This window comes from Eleginops maclovinus, chromosome 23 (assembly GCF_036324505.1).
Source record: "Eleginops maclovinus isolate JMC-PN-2008 ecotype Puerto Natales chromosome 23, JC_Emac_rtc_rv5, whole genome shotgun sequence".
Classification (NCBI taxonomy): domain Eukaryota; kingdom Metazoa; phylum Chordata; class Actinopteri; order Perciformes; family Eleginopidae; genus Eleginops; species Eleginops maclovinus.
Window position 1 is genome coordinate 9667217 of NC_086371.1, and position 24637 is coordinate 9691853.

The 24637-nt window shown below is 39.9% G+C and overlaps 2 protein-coding genes across 7 annotated transcripts; both read left to right on the forward strand.

Moving 5' to 3' along the window:
• Window positions 1-1883: 1883 nt before the first annotated feature.
• Window positions 1884-6676, forward strand: si:ch73-335m24.2 (protein eva-1 homolog C). 2 transcript variants are annotated; one of them, XM_063875946.1, is made up of 8 exons: window positions 1884-2063; window positions 3062-3267; window positions 3358-3481; window positions 4085-4237; window positions 4661-4804; window positions 5264-5335; window positions 5425-5505; window positions 6119-6676. In XM_063875946.1, the coding sequence occupies exons 1-8, from the start codon at window positions 1979-1981 to the stop codon at window positions 6502-6504; spliced, it is 1251 nt and encodes a 416-aa protein (XP_063732016.1). In that variant the 5' UTR covers window positions 1884-1978; the 3' UTR covers window positions 6505-6676. The 2 variants fall into 2 exon arrangements, with proteins under 2 accessions (XP_063732016.1, XP_063732017.1); XM_063875947.1 differs by lacking the exon at window positions 5425-5505.
• An 829-nt stretch (window positions 6677-7505) lies between these two features.
• On the forward strand, window positions 7506-24615 carry ocrl (OCRL inositol polyphosphate-5-phosphatase). Of its 5 annotated transcripts, none has more exons than XM_063876377.1 (24): window positions 7506-7992; window positions 9095-9174; window positions 11044-11135; window positions 11502-11540; window positions 11878-11991; window positions 12904-13092; window positions 13222-13456; window positions 13603-13776; window positions 14124-14225; window positions 14339-14450; window positions 14710-14826; window positions 15245-15426; window positions 15782-15893; window positions 16362-16471; window positions 16704-16839; window positions 16949-17059; window positions 17247-17412; window positions 18088-18323; window positions 19013-19036; window positions 20495-20614; window positions 21038-21122; window positions 21774-21904; window positions 22015-22126; window positions 22611-24615. In XM_063876377.1, the coding sequence occupies exons 1-24, from the start codon at window positions 7951-7953 to the stop codon at window positions 22733-22735; spliced, it is 2946 nt and encodes a 981-aa protein (XP_063732447.1). In that variant the 5' UTR covers window positions 7506-7950; the 3' UTR covers window positions 22736-24615. The 5 variants fall into 5 exon arrangements, with proteins under 5 accessions (XP_063732447.1, XP_063732448.1, XP_063732449.1 ...); XM_063876378.1 differs by having other exon boundaries at window positions 21777-21904; XM_063876379.1 differs by lacking the exon at window positions 19013-19036 and having other exon boundaries at window positions 7507-7992.
• Window positions 24616-24637: the final 22 nt, after the last annotated feature.

Here is a 24637-nt window from a genome sequence, read left to right on the forward strand (position 1 = left end):
TCTGTGCGATTTGTGTTAGGTGGCTGAGTGCCATTGAAAACATTGATATTCCAAACAAATCCAGGAAATGTGATGAATAACATTCAATGATCACAGGACATTTAACAAAGGGAGAGAAAGTTGTTAAAAAAAGAAAGTATCCTCCTCTTCTTTATTAAATATCTGCAAAGTCAGAGAGGTTATAGCCTGAGGTTTTCCAAATGTCTGAAAGATAATATCCCTTTCCACACACTTGTACCACCCCTCTTCCAAGTAAACAGTTTTAAGTAATAATGAGTCACAGTATTGACACTTCCAATGGGAGGTGAAAGGAATTTACTGGAGTAGGAGGTGGGAGTGTCAATCTAACTTACACACATTATTAAAAAACGTGTCCTTCTCTCCCTCCATTATTACTCTGCTGCTATGGAGGGACTTTTTTTTTTGGAGCCAGTGTGAAAAATAACTGGAAGGTCATTCAGAGATTGACTTTGATTCAACATCCCAAGTAGCTGCAATAGCTGATAATGTCACAATTCTCATGTATTATGCGTCAGTGTTTGGTTGGTATGACAACAGCCGTCCCACACACAGAGTTGAGTAAGAGACTAAATTAAAGTTTAAAGCTTTTAAAGTAAACTGAAACAAACTGGTTCTGGCCACACTGAGAGGGGAGATTTCCTGAGTATTTCTGGAAAAAACGTGTTAATGACCTTAAACTTCCTATTCCAAAGACAAAAAGATAGGAAAGGCCCGAGAGATGCTCATATCTCCGCTGGACACACACAGTAACTGGAAGTGACCTCCTGGAAACGAAGTCCCTTATCTCCATAAACACAAGTCAGTCCAAGAGAATGAGTCTTCATTTTGCTATTACACAAACACACACACGCACACGCACACACACACACACACACACACACACACACACACACACACACACACACACACACACACACACACACACACACACACACACAGCAACACGCCCTATCATGATCTATATTGATAAATAGCACTACAGGTACCTGTCCCTTTAAACCCTAAAATCTGCACAACTGACCTCTGTTTTAGCAGTGGGAGCTTTCTTCTTCTTGTTGGACTTCTTGTTTGAGTCTTTCTACTTACTACTAGTCTTACACTTACTATGATTTTTGAGAAGAGAATTAGACAAAAAGATTAATATCATACTTTTATCTGTAGGTCAAGTATAAAGTTGGAGCTTGAAGGTTAATAGAATAGCTTAGCATTAAGACTAGCAGCAGGAGGAGACAGCAACAGCAACCTGCCTATCTCATACAGAATAATAAACATAAATCTAAAATGTGTTAAGTAAATGTTAGCAAACAACAGCAAACCACAGTGACTAACTGGAGTCTTGTTGCTACAGTGAGGTTGCCAGGTGTGCTGCCATTGTGTGAACATAGAGGAAGGTCAACTGTTCCACCTGCTGCTAAGCCAAGCTAAACTAAGCTAAGCTAAGCTAAGCTAAGCGAATTGCATTCTTGCTCTAGTTTAACTTAAAACTTAATATACACACATGAAAATAAAATAAAAAGTCAAAAAATCTGTAATAAAACAAATACAATTTTAGAAATTAATGAAGGAATTAGGGCAAATTTCCCAAAAGGGTTAAGCTAAGAACTAACTAAGTTCCACGAGTCAAAACAACCAACCAAAAAAAGTCCCATCATAGGTTTTTTGCAGCAATTGAATCTCGTATAAAGGGAAGGGAGTTTGACACCTTCACTGGCAATAATGTTCTACTTTGGTTTAGTTGAGCATTAAACCAAAAGACAACAGATTAAATGTAAATGCATTCACAACAACCATCAAGTTTAGATGTCAACTGCAGATATTTTTTATTGCTGGAAGGGGGGGTGGCTGTTTCTTGTAAACACAATGGCATCATTGACCTAGTTACCACTGTCTCCCGTCGACAGTCAACAGCACGACGACTCAAGCAAAACCCAGAGGTCTGTCCTGCAGGATATGCACAATGACAGTGCCATGGATTTATTGCTTCTTATCTCTTCTGTTGGCCCTGAAGATTCACACCACACATTCAGCTCCCGATTTCTCTCGTAAGTGTTTTGTTTTCAATGTCAAAAATATTTTTTTTTTGGATTCAAACAACTGCTGACCACTTGTTTTCAGCTTTTTACTGTAACTGAAAAGGAAGTTTCTGAGAGATATTACGCATTCCTTTATTTCATCTGCACATCCTGCTTTCTGAACAGCTGCTGTAACTCATAGTGAAAGACCAGAGTTATGGTGCTGAACTTAGACCTTCAAAAGATACATCCTCTTAAAGCTTTAGACAAACTGCTGCCTGCCTCCTGGCTAGATATTATGATGGATGGCATTATGGTAACATTGATATATTCAGACAAAGTCAAAGGTATCTCTCAAACAAATCTATTGTTACCACGGCAGTGTATCTCTCTATCTGACCTCAGCAGAGATTTCCATTTTTTGTGCGGCTGCAGGCTCCAAGGGGCCTAATAATAGTTCATTGTGAGCGAGTGCCTGGTACTGCCTTTCTTTTTCACACACACACACACGCGCACGCGCACACAAACACACACACACACACACAACACTGGGGGCCAATTACGGGAAACACACACAAGGGAGGGGAGACTTTAGAGTCTATGCTCTGTTGTCTTGTATGTTTGTCTGTTTGGTCATATAGTCAAAATAGGATCCTGGAGAGTTACACCCAGTGTAGCAGGGCTGAGCTGCAGGGTCTAATAAAAGCATCTAATAGGTCACAATGTAATTCATTTTTGGGGAAGGGAAACCTGAAACAGTTGTGAGTGCTTAAAGTCTAACTGAGATAAGAGGGTTTATATATTGATATAAGAAGAAGTTGTAATACAAAACCACTATGTTTGCTTTATCTGTTCCTTCCTGAGACCTGGGAGAAAAAAGGTTTTGATATTTAGATTTTCTTCCATAATTTAAGTAATTAGGTTTAGGAAATACTTAATTACTTACTTATTTTGTTCAATAACTAACTGCTTCCCAAAATGAGCTGATGCATAAAGAAAAAATGGCATCACCTTTTGTTTTATTGTAGTCTACCTTCACGACATCCTGAAGAACCACACGGCTCATGCTTGTGAAGGAGACACACTCGTCATCAAGTGTCCCTCCAGGACTTCTGTGGCCATCCTCTCTGCTTTCTACGGACGACGGGTTCCTAATCAGCATTTGTGTCCCTCTCCTAACAAAAACACAACTGCAGAGGAGGATAACGAATGCACTTCCCCAGTTGCTACTCAGGTATCCGAATACAAAATCAGACTACATTTTAATCAAATGCACTGGTGACACAGAAAGCAGATTACTGTACAAGTTTCCCTGTCCTTGCAGAAAGTGCTGTCAGAGTGTCAGGATCGGCGGTCCTGTCATATCCCTGTCTTGAGTCCAGTGTTCGGGCAGGACCCCTGTCCTCTCACCAGCAAGTACCTTCTAGTCTCCTACAAGTGCAAACCAGGTAAGTTGCCATGGTCCTATATTTGTAATGTAAAATCATATATCATAGTGTCAGGGTACCAACAATTCATTCAGTTTACCTGTTGTTAAATAAAAAATATGAAGCAATAGCAGAATTGTTTGTTTCAACATTTTCAAGACTATCACTGAAAAAAAAGCGTTATCGTATTACAGACGTTGTTTGGATGTTGTGAAGTGGGGTTTTATAGGTTACTTATCCATAATCAGTGTATTATTTACTGTAGATGGCAGGCAGCATTCCCGTGTTTGTAGAAACTGAGAGAATTTAAGCAAATACAAAACATAATACACCATCCAGAAGCAAGGCCTGAAATTCTAAGGGAATCCTATATTGGGAAATGGATTTGATTTGTGATTTAAGAGGCACTAGAGTATTTATACAATATTATCATATGCTGATAATTAACATAATATTAATATCTCAGTTTTATAAAATCAAATTATGATCTTAATCGTATTTCGCGAGGGGGAGCCTTAATATAAAATATGTAATTCATGAACTAAAACATACCAAGTCTACCTACTAAATTTGCATGAAAACATTCCTTTCTGTAATGGTGTTTAAATGTAATCTTTTCTCCAGAGCACCACCGCAGCAGGCTGGTGTGTGAGAATGAGCGACTGAGGCTGATGTGTAAAAACGAGACCGTCCTCGCCATCTACTCGGCCTCGTTTGGACACCTGCTACATGGCAGTCCTCACTGTCCTCAGGAACCTGGATCACACACTGACATGGGTCTGAAACCTGCCACTTATCTGCTAGTTAAAAAAATTGCGGAAAGAAAATCAGCTCTAGGCATAAGTGGGGGCTAATTAATGTGTCCTATTGCAGATTTTACAAGCTAATTCAAATCTGTAGTCCTTTGGCAGGTGAAAGCATACCACGAAAGAAAGACCAAACCACTACTACCTGTTTATAATCAAAGTTATGATAACAGGTTGTCAAAATGATACATTAATGCTGACAAGACCAGGAGCTTAAAATCTTTTTAAAAAGAAACGTAAATGAAGTTATCGAAACAAGGAAGGACATTCATTCATTATTCCTTCATTAGTAAACATCAGAGCTTAGATTTGGAACCAGAGCCTCATGTTAACAATAAACTAATATTTATATGGACCTCCTTATTCTTTTTCTTCTAAACTTTATTTATTTCAGAGTGTCTGTCCTCCACGGCCCTGAGGAAGGTGTCACGCCGGTGTCACAGCAGAGCGAATTGCTCACTGGTGGCAGACACACAAACCTTTGGGGACCCGTGTTTTCCCGGCACCAGGAAACACCTGCGGGTGTCCTTCACTTGTGGTACGTTACAAACCAGATGTTAATGCATACAGCGCCTCCCTAAAATCTATTTATTTATATCTGTTTGACATTTTAGAAATGTTACCTTAAACCTTCAAACTTCTACACGTAATGTTTCTATAACTGTATTTGATTGTGCATTTTCATATTTAAAATGCATTTATGCATCTATGTCTTTTTACACCACTGTATATTATATAATATCTTAATCATCCTAATCTGTCAATCAAATGAAATTCCCTAATTGATTTAATTAATTGTATTGTTTTAAAAACCCATTACAAGGCCTAATTATGTATCCCCTCTTCTCTCCAAGTAAAGCCCTCTAATATCTAATATTAATATTCTTTTGTAACAGAATCACTGTAATTGTAATGTTGCTGCTCTACTCAAATGTAAATACAGTATGAATTGTTAAATGACTGCATTACCTTTAAAAACTTCAAATGTTCTATTTAGTGCCCCGGTATCTTCTGGAAGATGTGGGTCGAGGTTCAACTGATCCTTTCATGATCACGGACTACACACATGGTGAGAGTGAGACTCAGAGATTCACAGATATATGAATACATGCAGCCGACTTTGACTGGTGTCTGAGCCTAGGCCACTCTCACCTGCAGGTGGATGGTACACTGGCCCCACCTACAGGCCTCATAACGTGCTCTATACCAACTCTCTGGAGATCATTGAAAAAATGTTGGGTATGTGCAGTGACGCCTGTAGACCTCGGGCTATAGGGTTGCATGTGTGTTCATGTAGATCATACTTTAAAAGGCCATACCAGTTTGGAAGCAAGTTTAAGTCCAACAAAATTTACTCAGTGACACAAAAACAATGAAAGAATTAGAAGTGGCTATGTGTCCAAACCTTTCTTTTTGTATGCATTGAAGGGCCTTCCTTAATTTTTCTGTTCAGTAATACAGAATGTGCAAAAACACTGTATGACTGCTTACCATTTTCTAAATTATGCCATAGATTTTTGGGAGGATCCAAATTTCAGTCAGCCTTATGCTCCCTTTCAGTTGATTACAATATATTAAAATCAAGCGGCACATGCATGAAAGCTGTTTACGTTTTTTTTTACGTCACCCTAGAAAGGTTATACATTTGAAATCGTTTTTTACATTCTCTTATGATTCAGCAACAACACTGAGATCTTGAATGTTTGCACACAAGCTAAGTGGTTAAAAGTGTATGAAACAATGCAAATATGTATGGCCAGGATGGTTCCCAGATGGATATCTGTGTATTTTCTGTGTCTCATCCACATTTTGATTGTAGTTTGATTCACAATCATGCCTTATTCTCCCTCAGATTTCCCAGAGCGAGTGGCTCTGTACTTTGTGGTTGGCATCTGTGCTGGTCTAGTTTTCCTGCTCTGCCTGTTTGGTATACGCTCCACACTTGTGAGGGATGTTAAAGATCTGGTTTCTGACCTGAAGGATGAGCTGGAAGCTTCTCGCAGAAAACGAAAGGAGCTCATGGAGGATCTCTTTGACGATGACATCTCGGACACGTCGTCCTTCCGTTGCCTGACACAATCCTACCGCACAACAGAACTCCTCAGTCCTTCCACTTTGACAGTCGAGATGGTTGAACGTGAGGTGGAACAGACGAGGGATCAGCCCAACGGAGACATTTGGCCGCATCGAGACTCCAGCCCTTATGCCATTCATAAGATTAAAACTTACAACAATTGAGAGAAGTCATGTACAGCTGAATCTATTGCTAAATAACCCTTCTGATTCCATTAAAGTTTCGGACTGAAATTTACTTTCAAAATAATGTAACTTCTTTATCCATGTTTTGTCACTGATGTCAAAGTGACTATTAACAAGAAAGAGTTAAATACAAATAAATGTATAACATTAATTGGTTATGAAGAAGAACAGTAGAAGATTTGTTCATGAAGGTATTATTTTATGAAATAATAATGGGACAAAAGATTAAGCCTCTGGTCATTTTCTGCATATTTGTTTTTGGTTTTAAGATGTCATGTAAAATGTCAAACCAGTGTACAACCAACACACACATAGTTGTTTTAGTGGGGTGAGAAGTTAGGTCTGTTTTAAGGGATGTTTCATAGAAAGTCCTTGAAGAGTTATAGAACAAATACACAAATAAAAGTTACAAACCACTCTTTAAAACTACTACTATACCTAAAATAGAACAGTAAAAAAGGTTAAAGCCCTGAATTCAAAATATGATTTTATATTTTCAGCAAAATGTTCCGGGTGTGAAAAGTAAAAAGTATCATCATGAAACACACTTTCTGTGTTAAATTTATTATGCATCATTGTTTTTTTACTAGCTGTTTTTTTATGTTGTAGCTGGCAAGGTGTGGCAATAAGAAATACAAATAACTTAAGTATAATGTATTGCAGTTTGATCAGTAGCCTGATACTGCATCATATTTTATATGATCAGACATCCTGTAAGCAATAACTCAAGTATAGCTGTCTAATGAATGTAGGAGAGCAAAACTTTCCTAAAAAGAAAATACTAAAGAGGCTTAAAGCAACAGTATGCTACCAGGCTTGACTTCCTCGCAGACTCCCAAGCGAAGACACACGTGTTTAGTGTAAATTTGATATGATTATTATGAATTTACCACATGAAATTGCACACGTTTTTTTTTTTCATGGCTGAGTAGCTGCATTCAGTTTCTGTCCCACACTCCAGGGCAGAAGGTGGCGTTATGTGCCTCATACATGGTGCCACCCGCCGCCAGAAATCCAGATGATGAAGCCGAATAACTGAGCAGGGAGAGGGACAGGAGAAGAAGGGGAGTGATTCTCTCAAACTCTCGGTAACTAGCTAGCTTAAATCAGCCTCAACTCACCAGGCGTGTCGTGAGGCCAGCGTGTTCTCTGACTCAGAACGAAAAACGGATACTCTGCTGTTTCAGTAAGAATGGCGCACACTAACCCGGATACTCTGATCTTTTGACTCTGTTGAACATCTACCCACGTCCAGCAACAACAACCACCGCTGGCTAACATCGGTTAGCATTAGCATCCCACAACCCAACAGCTGTCATCCCGTAAGGCCGCCGCACCGGGTGGGAATTTAACTTTCTCTCTCGGTGCCTGGACACAACCAACACTAACCCATGATAAATAGCTATTTGTCATACATCGGTAAGGATGGAGACCTCTTTGGGAATATGCCCCGAGGATTGTTTGGCAATATCCTTTTTGAGTTATTTTACAGCCTTGTTTTTCAGTGCATGTTGTGAATTTGCTTTACTGTTAGCTTGTTGGCTAACATTAGCTTTAACGTCAGTTAGCAATGCAGCTAACGTGTGTTACTAGACATATTCTGTAGTGTAGGAGCTAGGTTACTCGTGTGAGTGTATTCACGTGGTTATTTTATAAATACAGTTCATTTTTAATCAGTTCCCTTCCAACCACAAGTATGCAGTGGTTTACTCAAGCACTGTACTTAATTACAATTTTGAGGTACTTGTACTTTTGTCGAGTATTTTACTTTACTCCACTGCAATTCAGAGGTAAATATTGTAAATGTACTCCTACATTTATGGAGTAAGTTACTTTGCAGATATAGATTGATCATAAACGACTTTAGATACACCTGGATTCAATTCCAAATTAATAGAAATTAGTTCCATCTTGGCCAGCTATGATAAACACATTGCTGCATCAATAATTATAACCAAAACGTACTATCTATATGATTGTGAAATCTGCATAATGATGACTTTACTATATTAAATTACTTAAAGTATATTTTGATGCCAATACTTTTACTAGAGGAACATTTAGAATAGAAAACTTTTACTTTTAAGAGAGTCTTCCTGCTTTTTTATATTTCTACTTTTACTTTTACTACTAGATCGTTTACTCGTATAAGTGTATTCATGTGGTTATTTTAAAGATACTGTTTCTTTTTTAATCAGTTCACTACTAACCACACCAATATGACAATCTAGTTAAATGAACTAAACCCTCATATTTTAAGCAGAATAACGTTATTTAATTTTTAAAGGTTCATTGGCTACTCACCTTTGCCTCTCTCTCTCTTTTCTTCTCTGCCTTATAACTTGACATGGTTCATTTGCCTATTAATGTTCAACAAGCATGGCTTAATTACCTCTGATTATCTTCAATCTAATCCACACACAAACTAACTAATAATCCTGAAATTACACCGTGGCTCTGTCTGTCTGTCTGTCTGTCTGCGGTTAGTTAAAAGTGAATCTCAGTGCTTGTGATGTCCAGGCGCCTTTCTCACCCTCAGTAATGATGATTCCTTGATTGTGATGTTCACACTGTGAAAGCTCAGGAGCTGAGGGCTGGCCAGAAGGAGCCCAGACTACTAACTCTAATTGAGCGCAGTGGAGAATTTATGTAAGTACCAGAGAACCTGATGACTGACAATCTTAGTATTTTTGTCGGGCAGTAGATGCATTGAATAAGATATCTCAGGATTTAAAGCATAACTTAACAGCTTGATGTTTTAGATGTTTATCTGCGGCATCAGCTTCCCTTTAGCTTTTGCTTTATTCTTGTCAAATCCAGTTTGTTTTGACAACTTATTTTACTTGTTTGAATGCAAACACTCACTGTTGGTCTTATGGGCATTGTGATGGTTGTCTTGTCTAATCAACTGAATAGATTTTATAGGCCATCGCATTACATTAGAATTATATTGTGAGAGATGGTTTGCGTGGCTAAATGAAACCGGTCAGGTATAGAAAAAAACACAAGGAATGTCTAGCCTTTTAAGGCGAAATGGGTCGCTTTGTCTTGTATTGCACATGGTCAGACAGAACCTGAGGACCAGTAACAAATGTTGTATGTCATAGTGAAAACAATGTTCAGTGTCTCCATTTAAAATACATTTGTTGCTGCATGCATCAGTCACTCTTCATAGACTTTTCTTGAGAGGCCAGAGTAAGCTTACGGACAGTCCTCGGTGCGGTTTACTTTTAAATTTGCTTGGCAACTGCAGCTTTTGATATGAAAGAGGAAGTTGTGGGTGTGGTAAACTATCAATGTTTGTTTGGGTTTGCGGCACGCTTTAATGCGTGGTAACTAGCATGAAGGAAAAAGCAATTATCCCTAGCAGCAGTCAGCTCAACCATTATCCAGAATTCCTCACTACGACCTGGAGTGTAATGAGACTCACATGTGCGCCTTCCTCAGCTAACTGTGTTAAAACCACAAACACTAAACTGAAGAGTCATGGAGACTCGAAGCTGTCAGGGTTTCAGTTGGGGCTATGGATATTATATAAGATATACCCATAAGCCTGTCAAAGTGACATCTTTCGGCAGAAAAAAACTGAATAAGCACATCAAATGCAACGACACTGCATATTACTGTAGCTCTCCCTGTGTTACAATTATTGTTATAATTTTAGTACTCCTGCTTTCCACAGTTCATATTTTAATAGACTTTAATGCTGATGCATAAAATACCTATTTGCAGCTTTATCAAATTATTAAAACTACTATTTTATTCTGCTAAATCAGAGCTACTGTGTTTTTTTAATTATAATTTAGTTAATGCCCTCATTGTTCAGTTGTTGATTGTCATGACGCTTTCGACTTCAGACTCTGGAGAACTGCACTATAACACAGAAGGACGGGCTCAATCATTTTCCTGTCTTCAACAGTTATCAGAGTCCTTGTGAAGCTAAGGGGAAGCGTGGGTAGTGCCCAGTGAGCAGCTCTGACCCTGGCTATTAGTCAGCCATTGTTAGAGAGTGAAATAGGACCTCGCCCACATTAACCCACACCCCAGATTTAAAGCTGCTCATATTCATTATTTAATGATCCAAAGTTTAGCTCCTCAGAATATGTGCTGGGTTGCTACACTGGACTTTTATTAACAACACTTGACTGAAGCAAAACGCTTGTAAGTTACTGTTTGCATATTCAAATGAAGCGCCTTGACTGCTTACCAGACTAAAGGAGACTTTTGCATGTGTGCATGTGCCTTCCAGATTTTTGTAAGTCTTAAAATCACATTTTAATCACTGGGTCACAACAATCTAATCCTTACTACATTTACTCATATCATCATAAATGTTTAGTGCATGAAACACAAAATTCTAACTGCAAGAAATGGCTGTTCTAAAATATAAGAATATAAAACAAATTGATGCAGAAAGTGTGTGTATACGCTTTGTGATTTTAGATTTTTGAATATCATTTAAGATCATCAATAACATTATGTCAGATTTGATGTTAAGTCTGTGCTGTTCTCACATAGATTGCGTGTTTTGGCCAACCCTGAAGCTGTTGTGTCTCGTCCAGTGGCTGAGCTGTCCATACCCATCAATGCTCACTTTGGAATTGTGCGAGGTATGTGACTTTTTAAGGAAATTTTAAGTCACCAGCTGCTTCAAACTTTTCTTCATTTTTATGTTTCAATGATGTTTGTGTAGAAAAGATAAAGCCTGTTTACAAAGATTGCCCTCACCTCACCTCACCTCACCTACTACTACACACTAACCATAGTAGTGTGTAATTGTGCTGCTGATAACTCAGTGATATGTGAGAGATGTGTTAAAGTAAAAGTCCAAAGAGCATTTCCGGTCAAACTGAAAGACAACATTTAAATCGACCAATGAGAACTTGAGTTTGAAATAGTTTATAACCACTCTGGTTTACTCCCACCACCAACCTTTGAACTGCCCCGTTTAAAATCTCTTGCCGCTTTCTTTTCAGAGGCTTCCGAGGCTCTTCTTATTAACTTCTCAGAAACTTGTAAGTATGATTTACCTATTCTCAGATTTAGCTCTTTCTGCTTTCTTTCAAACTGAGATTATGCAGATAAAACTTTATTGTGGAAACAAAAGAGAGCTAAACCTGGCATTTGTTGCAATGCACCCTCATTTTTAGAGCAGGTCTTCAGCCAAATGCTCTTTATTTAGTAGCAGACGCTTGTCATGGGTTACCAGGGCTATTTGAAAGAATGCTGTGGTGGTTCACCATTAAATCATGTGGCTTTGTTTTCCAGACAGAAGGCATTTTAATGTGTTTGCAAAACTTAAAGATGTCCAACATGTGTGTAAGTGTGTGTGTTCTTCGTACCCCTCTCAAGCCTGCATTACGATTCGAATCAAAGGCGAGAAAGCTCCAGAGCTGCTGTTAGAACTGCAGAACAATGATCGGACTCAGACCTTCCTCATCCAGGTGAAGAGTGCTCAGCAACAAGGTAAGACGTCACTGTCTGTAGTCTAAGGCTGTCGGGTGATTCATTATTAAATCTCTCATCCAACATTTATTCAGAGAGGGTGGATTACAGCACTCACTGATTTCCTGTGTGTACTTGCCATCCACACAGTTGTGGAGAGTGTCTTTGAAATCAGATCCCCTTTAAAGAAGCACCAGGCTTACATCATTATGCTTTAGTCCTTACATTTATGTTTTAGCCACTCATACTCCTTACTGAATGCGCAAACTGTGGTAACTATTTCTAATATTTTAAAATATCAGGACGTTTTTAAGGGTTATAACACTATATGACTCTACAAAGGATCCTGTGATCTTATTTTGACATATTGTAAATACTTAAAGAATAGTTTTCATATGGCTCTTGCCTGATTCCATTTCTGAATTGAATGTAAAGCGTTTTTGATTGAATGCACTAAGCTACACCCTTGAGAAATAGTACATTTTGTCCCATTTTGAACACGGATAAGTGAGCTGTTAATGAGTTCTGTACTCAGAACCTGTTTGTCTTGTGCATTTCTTTCTACCTTATTATTAGCTCTCATTCATTAGTTGATTATTGTAATCTCCTAGTAATCAGTGGAACAATGTTCTCTTCACTCCTTTTGGAAACAAGCCAGTTGGAGCCGCTGGTGTACTCTACTTGACCACATTGCTCTTATGGGTGTTGGTTTATTTTTCATATTTACATTCAGTGAGGTCAGCTGAAACAGGATGTACACATAGAGTCAGAGGTTTAAAAAGACATCCAGCCTTCATGAGCCAGCTGTAGCACATTTCATTGTTTATTTTTAACACAGCTTAAAATGTTCCCTAGTTCCTTCTGCTTAAATAAGTTTTGAGTTAATTGTGGGTCATAGTTATGCTTCCTTATGAGAATGCTGTTTTTTCTCAGTTGAATCACTACTCAAGAAACCCAAAACGATGGAGCCCCTTGCGCCAACAGTCCTGAGGGGCCCAGTCCCCATCCCACCACAGAGAGCAAACAAGACGGCAAACTCAGTGGGCTCTGGAGTCAACCCATCCAAATCTACCACTGCACTGCCTCCCACCCTCAACAATAGCAGGTCAACTAATCAGACAGGTAATATACACATGTACTGAAAGATCCATCTCTTAAGAAAACACATATTTCCTTCCAGAGGGAGTTTTTGAATTTGTGTTTATTGCTCTTAAATAGTTTCCTCAATTTTCAAATTCCCTGTTTCTGAAGATCCAGTTCAATCACTCGCATCAGACTTTGGCTTCGAGGACAACTTCAACCACACTCTCAAAGTGGAGGAAAAGAAGAACCACCAGAACCGCATAGTTGCTGTTAGAGATCCTCCTCCGGTTCCCCCTCTACCTCCTCGCAAAGCCTCCCAGGCTCCATCCAATCCTCTGCCTCCTACACCTATCCCTAAAGACAGAGCTGTCTCCTTACAAGCCAGAGAAAACTCCCGGCCAGAGTAAGTTGACCTTTCATCACACCGTGTCAGGTTTACTGGAGGCACTGGAGCTGGCTAAATATAGTTTCTGTTCAAAACTGTTTGGATTTTATGTGACATAACTGTCCATTTCTGGTGCTAAAAAATACTTACTTTTTCCATTGCAGTAGTTTCAGGTCAGGGTTTGACCGCAGCGACCGGCCCATGTCTTGGTGTGAAAGCCCCACAACCAACAGCATGAGACAGGCCATGTTCTCCAGCCAGGCAGGACAGAGAGAATACCTCATCAAACATCGCCTGGGCAAGAAGGAGAACGAGTACGTGAACATCAAGACCTTCAGGTGAGTGCAGCTTCTTTATTTGGTACACCTTCATGGTCGTCTTGATATCGATCAATCAAACTATATATTATAGAGCACTTTGGATACACAAAAGGTTACACAAAGTGCTTTACTAAAAGAACCAATAATATATCCACCCCCTCTGCAAAGGCATAGGTGCAGCAACACATAACTTTATAGTTAAAAAAAGCACTTTATACCAAATAAAATAAAACTAAAGGAAGTTCAGAGAAAAGCCCCAAATAAAAATGTTGATCTTGAGTTGGCCCTTAGAAGATTCTGGTGATAAAAAGACCTACAACAATGCCGACGCTCTGCATTAATACTGCTTTTTGTTTTTTTAACAGGATTTTCACAGGTACGTGGAACGTGAACGGCCAGGCTCCGGACAGCAGCCTCGAACCGTGGCTCTGCAGTGACACAGAACTTCCAGATCTCTATGCTCTGGGGTCAGTGAGAATATAACTTAATAAAGTACTTTTTCTAAACACAAAGTCATGCATGTCGTGATATGCTCTTGCTTCAATGACACCCATTATGTTGACATGGTTTATGACTGCAGTTTTCAAGAATTGGACCTGAGCACGGAGGCTTTCTTCTACATGGACTCGTCCAAAGAGCAGCTGTGGGTCGAAGCTATAGAGAGGTGCTTGCCCTCAAAAAAGTACAAAAGGGTGAGTGCTGTGTGACTGGGTCTTAGGAGAAATGCAGCCATTGATTGTCCTTTGGTACAATCAATGGACAATCAATATATTTATTTAGTTTGAACATGGAAATATACAAAAAATAACATTAAATATATAACAAACTCTATAATCTACTTAAAAAGTAAAAACATGATGGACAAATATAACAAATATAAAGAAGAAATATGTAACTGGTTTAATGATCGGTCAAGATACTCATTTCTTTCTTTTTGTTAATTGTCTACAGGTCCGGATCATACGACTTGTCGGGATGATGCTTGTGGTATTCGTCCAAAAGAAGCACAAGAACCACATAAAAGAAGTGGCTGCGGAGCATGTGGGGACGGGCATCATGGGAAAAATGGTTTGTTCACACCAAACTCAGACAGACACACAGTAATAAATAACCACGAGGTGTGCAGTGTGTTTTTTCCATTTAAGTGCAAGAGAGAAATCAGTTAAATGTTGCTGCAGTTTGAAGATATACCGTAATATGAAAGTTATACGGTTATCATACCGAGTAAAAAGTGAGTTTGAGAGTTAAAGAGGCAGACAGGAGGAGTCTTTCTGCGCTGTCCGGCACTTACAGTGTATGTTTATTGTTACAATAATAATAATGTAATACAGTGAGCTTGTTCTGATGACAGTATTCACAGTATACAATACTTAGCCTCTGTTTGATTTGTTTTGTATTAGACATGTTAAATAGACCTTTTTCCTGCATGAATGAAAATGTGGTGTGTTTAGTAATTGAATGTTTGTGTGTGTTTGTGTTTCTGCAGGGGAACAAAGGAGGTGTGGCGGTGAGGTTTGTTTTCCACAACACTAGCTTCTGCATCGTGAACTCCCATCTAGCGGCGCACGTTGAAGACTTTGAGCGCCGCAACCAGGACTACAAAGACATCTGCGCCCGCATGACCTTCCACTTACTGGACCACCCCCCTCTCAGTATCGTCAAGCATGAGTGAGTTCCCCAGCCACTAAAAGTCCAGAGGGAGATCACTGGATTAATGTGCAAACTCAGCTTTTACATGATTATGCTTGTATTGCCAACATAAGATTAAAAAATATCGTGTTTTAGTATTTGTTTTAAATGATTTCATTACTTTTTCTGAATTCTACAAAACTACCTTTTTTTTAATAATTCTGTACTGCCGAGTTTAACTGATTGACTTAATCAATGTCTCTGTCTTTATAAGCTGCACACCACCAGTCTTGTTGACATGATTTGAGTTTTCGTAAGGATTATCTTTATCCCTACAAAGGTGTTGCTATGATTCTGTTGCTTCAAGCCATCTTTATCTCCATTTGTGCTTCAGTGTCGTAATCTGGCTCGGGGATTTAAACTACCGCCTGTTTTTGTACGATGCCGCTGAGGTCAAACACCACATTGTTCAGAATGACCTTAAAAAGCTCCAGGATGTTGATCAGGTAAGAGTCCACCACTTTCACTTTAGACAATGGCTTTTGTGATCATTATTAAGTACCCAGAAAACTCATTTTGTTTCTGTGATGAGCTACAGTTTCCCTCTACAGCAGTTTTAGTATTACTTGAGTCATTTGTTGTGTATTCAGTATTTCTGACACAAAAGAAGAGAAATGTAACTCCTGAGGCTTTTTGGCTCGTAGCGCTAGTGTGTCTGTTGTGACCTTGATGTGTAAATATTCATTTGTGACATGAATAAAACACTAAATATTTGATGATAAATAGAAGTTTGGTGAATTAATAAAGGGAGCTGTTTTGCAAATAGCATTAATAAACAGATAGCTAAGGATGACCACCCTCGCTGTGTTTATCTGCCATTATTTCCTCTATAACTTGATGATAATGATGAGGGATTTTGGTTGGACTCTATCACTAAATTAAACGTTGATGTGTTGCCACTTTTCATTGTGTAGTTGAACATTCAGAGGCAGACAAAGAAAGCCTTCACAGACTTCATGGAGGGAGAGATCAACTTCATTCCCACGTACAAGTACGACCCCAAAACTGATCGCTGGGACTCAAGGTAAAAACATTGATCCCCGTATTTGCCCATATACAAAACAATCCTCCTGGATCTGTTTTGTTGTCGCCAACTTGTCCTCTGTTTGTTTTTTTTCTTCTTTGGAATCCTGATAAATGTTTGCCAGTAAGGAAGCTGTTTCCAGCCTTATAGTTACGATAACACGGAATCAGCAGTGCTGAACGAGTGTCTGATGTCTGACCCTTCACTCTGCCTCTGAAACTGTTTCCTGCAGTGGGAAGTGCCGTGTCCCGGCTTGGTGTGACCGAATCCTGTGGAGGGGCAACAATATCAAGCAGCTCAAATACCGGAGTCACATGGAGCTGCAAACTAGTGACCACAAGCCCGTCAGTGCTCTCTTCGCTGTGGGGGTGAGAAGCTATGTCGTCAAAAAACTAAACTGACTAGATTTAGGTAAATAAATGCACAGCTCTGACTTGAATATTATTAAATATGGCCTGTGTGTTATTGGTGTAACAGGTCAAGGTGGTAGATGAGCTGCTCCACAAAAAGGTGTTTGAGGAGATTGTGCGGTCGATGGACAGAATGGAGAATGATTTTCTTCCATCTGTAACGCTGAGCAGGAGAGAGGTAAAGATAAAGTCCTCATGCACTCATCCCACTGTCTTATGATCCTTCCTTTATGATATCATCTCAAGCACTAATCACTGATGACCTTTAAAACTAAGATGGTTGTTATGACTCCTCGGGAAGAATTGGAGGCACATCAATCGCTCGGAACCTGTGGTTAATGTTTTCCCTCTTTCCCCTCCTGCAGTTTACATTTGGGAATGTGAAATTCCGCCAGCTTCAGAAGGAGCGCTTCCTGATAACTAATGACGGGCAGGTCCCCTGTCACTTCGTCTTCATCCCCAAACTCAACGACACGCAGTATTGTAAGTCTTGGCTCCGCGCCGAGCCAAGCGACGGATTCTTAGAGCCGAGTAAGTCTGAATAACTCCTCCTCCAATTCAGATCTGTGATCAGATAACATTGCAATCGTTGATTATGAAACATAACAGGGAGATTATAAATGGAGTTGAATCTATTCAGGACAACTTTTATGTCTTAACTGTGTGTATGTAAATCTGAAAAGAGGAACAACCTCTAGTGCAGTGAAAGTAATGCCTTCAGGCTGGGAAAATGGTGTCATCATCCAAGGACTCTAATCGTTTGGCACATTGGTGTTGCTGGACTCAAATTGGGAGCAGCAGCCGTAACTCATAAATTCATCTAAATTAACCTACATACAAATTCCCCAGTTTGTCCCGTTAACCGTCCTTTCACACTTGAATGACTCTCAGCAACAAGAGCAGTTATTGTTCCCCTTTTGTGCTTTACATAAAAACATTGTGTGAGCCAACATAGTTTGTCATTATTTTTATTTTAAGGTGTCTCTCCTTATAATCCCTATCACTTTTCAATGTGTCTGTAATCTGATTAATCTTATTTCTTTGTGACAGTAATGAAATACAATCACCTTATTTGCATCCTAACAATTTAAAGCCAGTTCATTTATTCCATTCCTCCCCAAACCCAGTCATTTGTATTATTATTGAGGAGGATCATTCCAGGATCAGCGTCTTGTAATGGTTTCAATAACACATCTTCCTGAACAGACGAGACCCTGGAGATTTATCTGGAGGTGTACGTCAGTAAAGACTCCGTCACGCTGCTGAACTCCGGAGAGGACGCCATAGAGGACATCTTGGTGCTCCATCTGGACCGGGGCAAAGACTACTTCATTACCATCTCTGGAAACTACCTGCCCAGCTGCTTCGGCACCTCGCTGGAGACTCTGTGCCGCATGAAGAAGCCCATCAGAGAGATCCCCATCACCAAGCTGATCGACCTGGTGAGGGAGAAGGAAATCCAATCGGACTTGTTTACAGGATTGAGATTAGTGAACACAGACATATTTCCCTCAGATTAGTTAACGATCAGATAGTGAAACCTACACCTTCCTCTACACATTCAGACTCTCCTCACTCTGTAGCTTTTCGCAATCTGAAACCGGAGTAGGGACGTGTGAGAGCTTGTTTCCCCCTTCAGGGTAAACTAAGTCACACAGAGTCTAAATTTGGAGCGCATGAAATGTCTCAACGTGTATATTTCTGGCCAAAAGGGGCCAAGGGAACAAGGAAGTGGCTCAAACACAGAAAGGGAGCTCCTAAAGAACTGGGAAAACTGACTCAGGTTAGCCTATAATAGAGCTTTTTATAAATACCCTCCTCTGATCTTCACCAGTTCACTGCTGTCTGTTTCCATAAAGCTACTTCTGACTTAATCTGGTTTTGTTTTGGCATATGCTATCATTCAGTACTCCTTTTTATTTCAATTACACTATTTGATTTCCTGCTAGCCTTGTGCCTTTGATCAAAGAACAACCTATTGTAAATCTACTTCCTCCTTCTGATTCTGTGTTTATGCATTTCTTTTTCTATCTTTGTTCTTTCCTCTCTTGTTTCCCTTCATTGCATCCTTACTGCCTTCATCCTTCCTTTCCACCTCTTCACTGTGGTTGTGGGCTGACTTCTTGCTCAGGGAGAGGACAGCTTCATGGACAAGGTAAAATATTAACGATACTGATTAGCTATCGGGCAAATCAGGGTCAATCAAAACCAACCGGCTGCTTTTCATGCAGTTCATTGACCTTCCTATAAACACCACTGTCATAAAAGGTAAATTGGTATCCTGCTGTCCAACAAGCAGAAAGTAATGGAGGATTTGAATGTTTTGGCAAATATTCTTTTCACTCTCTTTCTGAGAATCACATGAGAAGCCTGATACCAATTTCAGGTCTGAACGATTTGTATGGAGCTAGAGCTTGGAGGGAATTACCCTGGGAGACTTGAAATCTGATCAGGGAGTAAAGTTAGAAGGCTTATCATCGCCCAAAATGCTGCAAACCACTTATTAAGATGTTAGTAGGTGTATTTCTGAAATGTCTAGAGAACCAGGCTTTCAGTTTGTTTCAGTCCTAAAAAATCTCCTAGCTTTTACTCGTATACACACTTTACTCATTTACTTATTTAAGTAAGCCATACTTCCTAAAGTGTTGACTATTCCTCAAACAAGCAGTTCTCTTCAGCTACTATATTGTGCACTTGATTAAAAAATGTCTTCAGTGGCTAATCAGAAAATGAAATCAGTTTCATATTCACTTTACATTTCAGGAAGCTGACAAGGGCAACAATTGTTAACTTCACTGTGCCAGCTCGGTTATACTCTGTGTGTGTGGATCAGTCACCCATTAAATCTCCTCAGGCCCATTGAGGACAGGGTACACCGGCCCAATGAAATTTGAACACGCAAACACACTAAATCCCATTTCACAGCAGGTCACCCTGGCTGCTCAGCTCCTTCATTCACATGATTAAAGCTCATGAGGAGGAGTATTAGGGTCTGTTCAGCTAAGCTTGAACACTGAAGCCAAAACGACAAGTCTCTTTAGTTTCACAACTTGTTACGGGTGTCAAAACTGAGCAGCTGAGTAACATCCACTTTGGGGTTCGGTTCTTAACAGTGTAGCAGTTTTATATGTTATTATAAAAGCCTTCTTGGTTTAAAATCCCCCCTTGGAAGATGTACTCCACTGAAGATTCAAAGTGGAAGCTTTTGGTATTGAAACATTAACAGATTATCACATTAGTTCTGCATGTAAGCGTCGTCCTCCATTAAAGGCCCACTCCAGTTTCCCCTGCAGTTCTGTGCAGCCTCAGCCTATTTCTGGACGTCTCTCGCAGGTCTCGGGAATCCATTAGCGGAGACTGAAATAATGTGATATCCTGCCCTTCTTAAAATGTCTCCTCATTCAAGTTTCCACACCACAGAGATAATCTGGACGTAGCTGCGGCTCTTTCTCCGTCACTCAGATGTCTTGTGCAGACACTCGAGAAGTCTCTAGGGATCACAGTTGGAGGATATAATCAATCATCATTCATTTTGATATGTGTTCCTGTAATGTTTCAATTGAAGAAAGTCATTATGTTATTCTAGGAAATAATGTCATGTATCTCTCAACAGGAAAGGTCAAAGGTTAGCTTCCTGATGGCTGAAGGGGCAAGTACAGAAGACAAACCGCTGAAGATCCCCAAGGAAGTGTGGATTCTTGTCAACCATCTCTTCACCAGGTCCTGTGATCAGGTGAGCAGGCCACAGCGTTTACTACAACTGATAAAACACTCACAATCTCGCCTCCATGTACTGTGAATGTGAGGGGTGTTGTTATTACATTGTAATTGTCTTTGTTTATAAATGTTTCCTTTTAAAAGGGGTTATATACCCAAGTTAGGGCTGCAGGATTATGGCAAAAGAACAGTTATTTTGGTTTAACAGCCAAGATGCTGTTGTTGCACTTCAACATTTGAATTGAGTAAGACTTGCTTTCACTTCCATGTTGTGTTTTTTCTGCTAAGTTGGGCTGCCCTATATTCAGAAAAATTAAAGATGCAACATTTTTTGTCAGTCAAACCACAAAAAACCAATATGGTTTATGAAACCGTAAACCAGCACAGAGGTACTGATGGGTTTTTAAATGTTCCATATGTGTCCCTGTGTGTCTCCCAGGAGGACTTGTTCCAGACTCCCGGCCTGCAAGAGGAGCTGCAGAGCATCATCGACTGTCTGGACACGAGCATCCCAGAATCCATCTGTATCCTTCTTTATAAAGCCAGGCCCACGGGCACTGCAATGCATCAGATAAAAGAGCAGCTACTTGCATGATACAAAACAATAACAAAAAACCCGCCGACTGGTCAGAATTCCTACATGGTTAAGGAGGTGTTTACCTAAATAGAATAATGTATTGATGTTTATGATCAGTGTTTGTCTGAAGCTGTTTCGCAGTAACTTAGGTTCCGGACAACTAGAATCCTTCACTCGTATAAACATATAGTATTATTACAGCAAAACCAAAGAGGATCCAACAAGTATATTGTATCCATGAGGCTGAAAGTTTAAACCACATTTTATTGGGGCGGCAGTGGCTTAGTCTGTAAGTGCTGGACTGGGGTCTAAAGGGTTGCCAGTTCACGTCCCTTTTGGCTGGAGAGGTGCCAGTTCTCCTCCTGAGCCACTGCCGAGGTGCCCTTGAGCAAGGCACCAAACCCTGAAACTGCTCTCTTTCGCCGGGTACCTGGCAGCCTCCCTGCTCTGCCACCTCTCCTGCACGTGTGTGGTTGTTTGTGCATGTATATCATCGTTGCTTGTGCATGTGTATCCTCCCTGTGTGGGATAGGATGGGCTAGCTTTATTAGCATTACCATGGCGATAAAAACCAGCTTGTTCTTCCTGACTGTTGAAGTAGCCGGCTGTAACCACTCTGTAGCCGAGGCTCTGCTGATCTTCCTGGAGGCCCTGCCGGAGCCGGTGGTTTGTTACGAACTCTACCAACGGTGCCTCGACTGCTCTCATGACAGCCGCCTCTGCAAACAGGTGCGGTGATTGGAAAATAGTGCAAACACTGGAAATGTTTTAGCTTTGCATTATTCCAGGATTTCTAAGAGATGTGTTTGACTAATCTTTTTATTTTTGACTTTCGACAGTTGATCTCCCAGTTGCCCCGGGCTCACCGCAACGTGTTTCGATACTTAATGGCCTTCCTGAAGGAACTCCTCAAACACATGCACAACAACAACCTGACAGCAAGCCTCATAGGTATGAAACCTCCTCAAAACTCAGCTGCTTTTATATTTTCAGGGAGGTTATTTCAGTGAGGTTGGTGCAGTGCACTCCGTCTCTAAACGTTTTCAAAGAGACCGTGGGATTGTTAGCAGCTTTGATCTGCAGATCTGAGGGGTGTAGCTGTACTTTATGGGAATAGAGATGTGTAATATAGCTCAAGGCGAGACCTTTCAGGGTTTCAAGTGCAAGCAGAAGGATTTGTAGGAAATTAAATACTTTACAGGAAACCAGTGCAAAAAGTTTGTACAGGCGTTATACGCTTCCTATTTTCACATTTAATTAAGAGTCTTTAAAAGGTATTGTGTACACATTACATTTATGGCAGCCTTTCTGCTAAATAACTTTACCACAAGGTTAGAGGGTACGTTGGGCAGATCATTAAAAATAGTTCAATATTTTCATTTTTTTGACTTGAATGTACAATAAGTTGCGTCTACGTTCTCTTCTTCTATTTTAGCTACACTCTTTGCCAGCCTCCTCATCCGACCCCCTCCCAACCTGATGGGCAGGCAGACGCCACACGAGCGGCAGAAAACCATCGACTTCATCCTGGGGTTCCTCATGGCTGCAGACGAGGAGTAACCGAGGACAAATGTACCTCACAACAACAGTCAGGTGTGGAGTTAATCCCTCACCTGACCTGCTGTTGGCTATGGACCTGCTGGACGCTGTGTAACGTGATCTTCACGGTACATTATCATTTATGGGAGACCAGGGCAGAGGTTTGCACCCGTTTCACAAACTTTCATGTTAGAGGAACTCTAGACCAAGTGTCCTATCTTCAGTTTGTTCACAGTGTGACCGCTCACTGGATTCGTTAATACTTGTGCGCTGACTGAACTGTTGCCTCTGCCCTCTCTGAAGACCTCCACGCTAGAGCTGTCCTCAACTGAGACATCTGAACATGCCAAAACAGCCCCTGAACAGTGAGTGGTGTGAATGTGAAAACACTATGTATCCTGAGATGCTAAGCAAAGACTCATACACTAAACGAAAAATGAAATTCCTGAAGTTTTAAGAAGTAGACTGAATTCAAGTATAAATAGTTTGAAATGGGATAATTATAAATTAAGTATGCTAAGAATGTTAAAGCTTTAGATAATTCATGACAATCATCTATTTTAGCTGAGGGGACAACAGTATAGATATCTTTAAGAACCTTTGTTACCATACTCATGGTATTTGAACTGTTATTTATATATTTCTTCCATGTTTGCAATACTTTTTGGATTCTGTGGTTTATTTTCCAGCTCTGCCTTTGTTTTATCCATCTCTTGTTTTTATTATTATGTCATGATTACTGTGTAGTGGACGTTTGGCTATTGTTATGTAACTCTAAGCCTGAACACTACATGTCGTTTTGCCTGTTCCTCTTGAGTTACAAAACAAGTCTGTTAACACACTAACTTCCTGGATGACCGGAATCAAATGAAGAGTCACCCTCTGTGATTCGCTGTGTCTTAAACTGTGTAAATAGTGATCGTTTCCCTGTCTCATGGGTGTTTGACTGTCCGTATCGTGATGCAGATCTGTGAATGTGTGCTGCAGTTTGTAATGAAGGTGGTACTGTCAATATCTGTGTTTGTTTACGTGTCTATTTCCCCACTTCTGCCTCATATTAAAATCGTTATTTTAGGCCTGTGCGATGCCAAGATACAGCTGTTGTATTTCCCACAGTGAAACCAGATGAGTAATACTCGTGTTTTGGTGATGCAGTACTTTCTCGCTGCAAGATATTTTGACCCATAAATCCACAGGATACATACGTTTTCATGTGTGCCACTAAGGTCATCTTTATCTGCATTCACTGTTGACACACATTTCCCAGTTACTGAAATAAGGAACTTTTATGCTGTGTAATAGCCATTTCCTCTTTTACAATTTTACCCAAGAGATGTCAGCGTTATGTCCTAGTCGACAAACATTTTCACGTGTATGACATTTTTCAGTATCTCCTGTAGTGTGTACGTGTCAGGAAAAGCCTCTGAGGTTTTCTTCTCAGGAGTTTCAGAAGATGGAGACAAAGTGACAACACTAACTAACATGTCACGTATAGTCCGGCTGACATTGCTCATCTCTTGCATATTTTTTCTGCCTTATTGCCATCAATACACTATTTTCCTCTGATGTAAACAAAGCTGAGCGTGAGGCTCGGCCTGTATGAATAATTTCCAGTGATTCAGATTTGGGAGCCATTTATTTATTCACTTTGTTTTTAGAAGAACTATCGTCATGTCAAATCAATATAATCGATAATTTTCCTTGTTGTTTTATGCTACTGTTCAAAATGATGTATTTGTTTGGATCCATTGTGCTTTTTGTCTTCAGTTTTGTCACAATCTGTTCATAAAATGACGGTACATTTAAAAGGTACATGAAGAAACACTCGCACATGTTTTCAACTTTTCAGAGTTTTGGTGCTTTTAATTTATTTAACAGAAATAAAACTATGTATAAAGCTGTTTCTGTTTTCCATTAAACACT